The 6,762-nt window shown below is 39.1% G+C and overlaps 1 protein-coding gene across 1 annotated transcript in view; it reads right to left on the bottom strand.

Annotated features, from left to right (window-relative positions):
* LOC118410551 overlaps positions 1-1,957 on the bottom strand; it is a gene marked incomplete in the record, with an annotated part of 34,076 nt that extends 32,119 nt beyond the window's left edge. The window contains 1 exon segment of the mRNA XM_035812320.1: positions 1,309-1,957. Within this exon segment, the coding sequence (XP_035668213.1) occupies positions 1,309-1,412 (104 nt within the window).
* Between the last annotated feature and the right edge of the window lie 4,805 nt (positions 1,958-6,762).

The raw sequence follows: 6,762 nt of genomic DNA on the forward strand, positions 1-6,762 counted from the left end.
ACATGCTATCTATAGACACCCTTAATACTGGTCCCAATGCATTTAGCAAAACACATCTGTCAAAGGTACCTGATCACATTTACATAAGCTGAATATCATAATCTGGAAGCATGCACAGTTTTTGGGCTATTCTTGACAGCAATGTCATTTTCACAATTACAGCTATAAATTCTGCTACTGCTTACTGTAGGGGTTGGACTTAAATTGGAGATACTTTTTTATTGCAGACTACTCTTTTTATAGTCTTTAATCTGTTTTATAATTTCTGACCAGTCAAGTGTAGGATTTTACAAGAAAGAACAGAAGAAAACTGCCTTTCCTTTTTCCCTTTGTCCTTTTTAATTCTAACATTACGATTTACTTTCGCAGCCTGTTTTGTAATTTTTAAAAATGATATTCTTCACATGAGCCAGTGAACTTTTGAATTCTTCAAGAAAACTTGCTAAGTACGAACTACACTTTTTGTAAGTCTCCCTTTTTCATTTGCTTATTCCATGCCTGGAATGAAGCATAAACAACCCAAACAAAAGCACATTCTGTTTTTTAGATCTTGTGCTTGGTTTTTCACACATAGCCACCATTCCCACACAGCCCTACTTGCACTTGGGAAAAGTAAAATTTCCAACCCTAAACTAAAAGAGACATGACTGTTGACAGGCCACATTTGTTCTATGGAGGGCCGCAAAATGGCACTAATGTAATAAAACAGATGCGCACTAATCCGATCTAAAGTGGCCCTTAACCTAGAAATAGAAATAATACATGAGGTAAAGCCCTCATGGTTGGGTGGATACATGAATCTTTCGATCACTCCACAAATACACACTAACACAGAACGCCTGCCACAATATGGACTATTTGCCAACAAAAGCCTCCAATCCGATGCATGCAAGAATTCACAACTATCTGTCACTGTCAAAAAAAACACTTCCACATCGCAAAGGGAACATCATTTACACTCCCCGGATTATTGTCTTTCACTTCAAAGGGCATGTTTGGGGAGGTTAAGGAAGGCCAATGCCCTACTTTTACCTACGAACAGTCTTCACCGTAACAACAAACCTGCCCACAGCTATGGTATCAATATTACTCTCCATCACCTTACTAGTTATGGCATGAAAACAAATGAATAAACAAACAAAAACACCAAAAACAAGTCTGGAAAGCATAGCATTAATCTTTAACCCACATTTCAGACATCTCCAGAATTCCCACAGCAAACGCTGAGACAAACACCTCACAATTAATCATCAATCAGTTTTGTAATTAAGCCTTCCAAAGTGAGACGTGAACCAAGATCTTACCCACCTTTTCAAACAACAGGAGCACATGTGGTGGGACTGTGGGTACATGGCTGAGGGCGGATCGAGGGGATCGGGATCCTGCAACCACACATGGCCTTGAGACTTCATTGAACACCAGCTCCAGCTCCCAGTCCCAGAAAAACACAGCTCAACTTGTCACACTGCAGGGTTGATCAGTCTGGCACCAAGATATGCTTCCATATGACTTAACACACAGGAGAACTTACAACTGCTGACAATCAACACCTTTCTACCAGCACAAACTGGAACGTCCGACTTCCGTCAGGGTGTGTGTCAAACTAGGACATCTCTCCGTGCATGCCTGGTGACCTCCAGTAACCTACACCACGGCATCATGGGAATGGGCAGGTGGGGAGTGTTTGTAAATTACTTGCACCTGCCTTTCTTGGGTCACAACCTACTTTCTACAAAAGAAATCTTGTTTATAGACAATAGATAACGATGGGGAAATCCACTGGAACATTGTAATCTGCCATGAACAGTTGTGTGAAAATCCCATCGGTGCCCCATCACGGATATCCGATACGTGCCAAACTCACTTGTCAAGGCCAGAGTGCGACCTGGGATGGCTTGCTGACCTATTTAGACCACATCTACACCCGCAGTACAACAGAGGAAGGACAAAATAAACCAGGTTATTTTGGTACATGGACAACACAAAAGGACATATTTACTTACCCAGGACAGCCTGGATGCAGGCATGTACTTGTGTTTAAAAACTACAGATTTGAAGTGATGTAACCTGCATCATTCATCCATACAGCCTGACATTCAAACATTAAAATTCTGGAACATAAATCTAAAAATCATCAAAGCGTATTTTAGGACAAAATAAATAACCTAGAGTTCCACAACTCCATACCTTCGCCATATGATTCTACTTTTACAACTGTTGTATTGATTGTGATTGTCTTTAATTATGCAAACAAGTTCCTTATTTGCATAAATTGTATTAGTTGATCATCTCCTCCCCCAGATAACAGATGTACACAGTCTATGTTCAGAAAGAAGGCTTTAATTACATTTTCTGACTCTGTATGAAATTCCCATGATCTACCACTAAGTATTTTCTCAATAATTATGCAAATTGGATTCATTTCCACAATTGCTATCTATAATCAACATTCCTGCTGCAGTAGAAAGCCACTAGGTGGCCCATTATTGAACTTGATCTTCATTTTGCTGACCAAGATACATCAAAGCCTACATGAGTTATGACAGACAGACACACAAACACACCCAAAATGTTGCCTTCTTGGCAAAGGTAACCAGTTGAGTTGTACATTTACTTGTATAAAAATTAATTCTGTGTAATGCTTAAGTTGACATCACAATACAAGTGCTTGGATTCACCCCATGACAATCAGACTTGAATATTTTTGACAGAGCTGGACTCTGACATTGTCTGCAGTAAAGAACGCAGTAAAGAACACAGAGTCATAACAAAGGTCACACTAAACGCAGAGTAATAACAAAGGTCACACTTAACACTTTCTCCTACCAAAACAGCAGATCATTCTTTCCCAATCTTAAACACAATTCAACTTTAACATATTGTACTTCAAGAAGAATTTTACTAATTATGCAAATAATGAAATATTGTAGGCTTGGCCATTTTGACGTTTTAACAAAACAATTTCTTCTTGTAATTACATATTTTGCACTATGTGTTTGTACTGGTTTGAAGTTCACCATTGGACCAATGTTGTAGCATCCAGAAGACAGAAAGGCATTCTGTGGTGGTTTCAAGTTTGCTGTAGATAGGTCACTGCCAAGTTTGCTGGAAATATGCCATCTCAACAACCAGGATCAGGATGATTAGTATGAAAATTATAATCTTTACAGTAACCCTCAGGACATTTTTTATTTCTTTTTTTTTCAATTTATTTACTTGATGTTCACCACAAAACAAGGCTCATGGAGCCAGTTATGAGTTTTGGGTTACAGTACTGGATTCTGAGGATGTTTGTTTACCCTTGACTTGAAAAGTCTACAACATTGAAGTGTCGTGTATAATGGAGATAGAGAGCTCCAAGGGAGGTGATTTCAATTTGTTACCCTATTTTAGTATCCAATTTGTTACCCTATTCTAGTATCCAATTTGTTACCCTATTGTAGTATCACACCCTCAGGCACCAGTCATACACTGGGGAGAAACTGCCTCATGCGTCGCACGACGTGGGAGCTACTAAGTCTAAGTAAGTAAAGTAAACTTAAATTCCCGCAAACTTAAATGCATTTACAGTAAGGCATTTCCGCATGGCAAGTAAATTTGCAGGAAAATTCCAATGTTTCAAGAAGAAAAGCCCTGTGGACAAAAACATTTCCTTGACTGTCTGAATAATCAGTTATGACATGTTATCCTAATATGAAGCAAAGGTAGCACGCACTGTTTACAAAGCAGCTTAAAACCATACCATTTCCACCATAATATGATAATCCTGTTTGGCAACAATTCTCAGCTTTTTTATTTGTTTGCAGACCTCCGCACATCCGTGCCAGCTTTGCAGATCAATTATGCAGAACAAAGTGGGTCATGGTCCTCACAAAAACCTCACATTCCCGTGTCTCATTACAGACACCATAAACCTCACATGGTCCTCACAAAAACCTCACATTCCCGTGTCTCATTACATACACCATAAACCTCACATGGTCCTCACAAAAACCTCACATTCCCGTGTCTCATTACAGACACCATAAACCTCACATGGTCCTCACAAAAACCTCACATTCCCGTGTCTCATTACATACACCATAAACCTCACATGGTCCTCACAAAAACCTCACATTCTCCTGCCTCATTACAGACACCATAAATCTCACATGGTCCTCACAACAACCTCACATTCCCCTGTCTCAATACAATTTACATATACCATAAACCTCACATTCCAGTCTCATTATGATATACACCATAAATCCTTAACCATGGATCCATTCACTCCATCATGCTTATACTGCAGATCATACTCCCATTGCCACATGACAATAAAACTAATTTTAAATATTCACAATAATTGTAATCACTGGTAGATTAATGCAAATCGCAGAATAGGACAAAAATCCAAAACAGTGTGCAGCTATATTCTAATGTATATTTCATGCACCTTTGGCCCTTTTAAATGGTCAGCTACACCCCAAACCCACACTTTGCACAATGAACATTAATGAGACAAAAATCATGCCCGATCTTCAGTGAGCATAATGGTATTATAAGTAAAATTAATGTTAATGACCTGGTTCAAAATGCAAGTTGACGTAGGGTTTTAGGTTTGTTTGCTTTTTTTACTGGCAAAACTATATGGCGAGCCTAATGAGTAATGGTACATAGTATAGTGTGCAAGAAGGCTGTGGGGAAAACACTCCCCATTTTTGTGAAAATGTTAACTTTCTAGCTAATCATAGTAATAGCAAAAAAAGTCAGACTAAAACTGTTACATGATGAATTTCAAAAGTTAAATAAATATGTAGGTCTACACATATATTTACCAAATATGGGACACATGCCACATCTCTGTGAAATGGTAACATGGCGCCACCTAACAGATGCTGCTTATACTGCAGTTCTCAGCCAAGAAGCTTGACATTTGTAACTTTACGTGCCGTTTGTCTGTGTCTCTGTTTGTGGACAGCTAATTTAAGAAGCTAAGGACAGATCCTACTCTCATGTCCCTAATAAACGTACCGGGACGTTTATTTTTTTCAGCCTCACAATCCACCCGGTACGTTCTTATTTTGGACGGTACGTTTATTTTTTTCTGAAAATTGGGGCTTTGCTAAGCCAGGACCCTCAAAGAATTGAAGTTTTTGGCGTTTCTGTCCATATTTCCGCGGTATTTTTGCTCAAAATTCACTATTTTGGGGGCGAAACGGCGCGGATTTCCATCAGTAGCGTTACGCTTTCGGTGATTTTGGTCGATCTCGCTATGACGCTACGAAGTAAAATGTTGTTCTTGGGGGAAAATAAAACACCACACTGACGTTTTGAAATACAATTTTTACATAAATAACTTTTAGTTTTAATTTAGTAGTAGTTTACAGTCTCTGTTTACATCGTAAACCAGCACCTTGCACGAGGATTTTCCGGTCTTGTGGTTCCATGCGCTTTCGGCAGCGAGGCGGAAGAGTGATTCATTCACATTTTAAATAAATGCTGGACGTAAAAATAACAACTATAACTTCGTTTCCCTTGTGATATGAGTTTTGAAGCCGCAAATTCTCCAAAACGGCAGGAATTCGTCGGTAAAAACAGCAAGTTCATAATGATTTCTAAGCATCAAACCGCCACAAAACTTTCCTTTGTAGATGCATGTGCCATTATGCCGAGATGGTCACATCGAAATAAAACTTTCTCTACGTAGGTTTATTTCTTTGACAAAAATCAACCTTAGTCTAGATTTCCAATTACTAACATTCATTTAATAGATTGAATCATTTCTATACCGTAATCACTGTATTTTGTGCTACACAGCAGAATTCTTGTTGCGACATTTTACCTTGGTAAAAGTGGAGTCGTCCACTGACCCCTAGTGACCTTGCAGCGACGCCATCTCGGAGAAAAACGCAAAGACGGAGATTTTCCATTTTTGGCCCGCGGAATACGAAAATTGGGACAGCGTACATGCATTTCAAGAACCTAAAACATCAGATACATGAACGGACGGTCTATTTCTAAAATCTGCTCGCATAGTCTTCCAGTCTGCACAGAAATGACGATGTAGAGAAGGGTAGAAGTGAAGAGTCTGAGATGAGAAAAAACGCCACGTGAATTCAACAACACTTAGGTGGAAACACTTTGCATAAAATCATATAATTTTGTATAATGTTTCCTTTATTCAATGTTTCCTTCATAAAGAGTCCAAGTTGAGCCTAAATTTTGCTGATGTAGTGCAGAACTTTTAAAAAAAAGTGATCCCCTCGTGGATAATTTAGCGCAGCGTAACGCGGCCGGCCACGCGCCGGTGACCGCTATCGGCAGTGTTCAGCATAGCGGCCGGACCGAAAATTGTCTGGCCGCGACCGCATTCGACAGGTGACCGCTATAGACTATTTCTTAATGCTTAGGGAAAATCCAAGGTACACAAAATGGAGAAAATATCATAATAATAATCTGGTAAATTCTTCATAATTCGAACAAGATATCTATAGTCCTTCAGCTCATCATTTATACAACTAACTGATGTGGTTCTTAGGCATAAATAAATAAAAAGAACCTACCACTTATCATCTTCTTTTCTTTGGACAGAAGAAGCATGGTCACAGTTAAATACATGTAATTTGGTAATTTTCCGGGGGGTATGTTTATTCCGGGGGGTACGTTTATTAGATATTGAAGATTTGTCCGGGGGGTATGTTTATTCCGGGGGGTATGTTTATTAGGGACATGAGAGTAATGATATTTTGTATGGTTGTAGGGGTCAGGAATATATATAGT

The sequence above is a fragment of the Branchiostoma floridae genome, chromosome 1 (assembly GCF_000003815.2).
Source record: "Branchiostoma floridae strain S238N-H82 chromosome 1, Bfl_VNyyK, whole genome shotgun sequence".
NCBI classification, from domain to species: Eukaryota; Metazoa; Chordata; class Leptocardii; order Amphioxiformes; family Branchiostomatidae; genus Branchiostoma; species Branchiostoma floridae.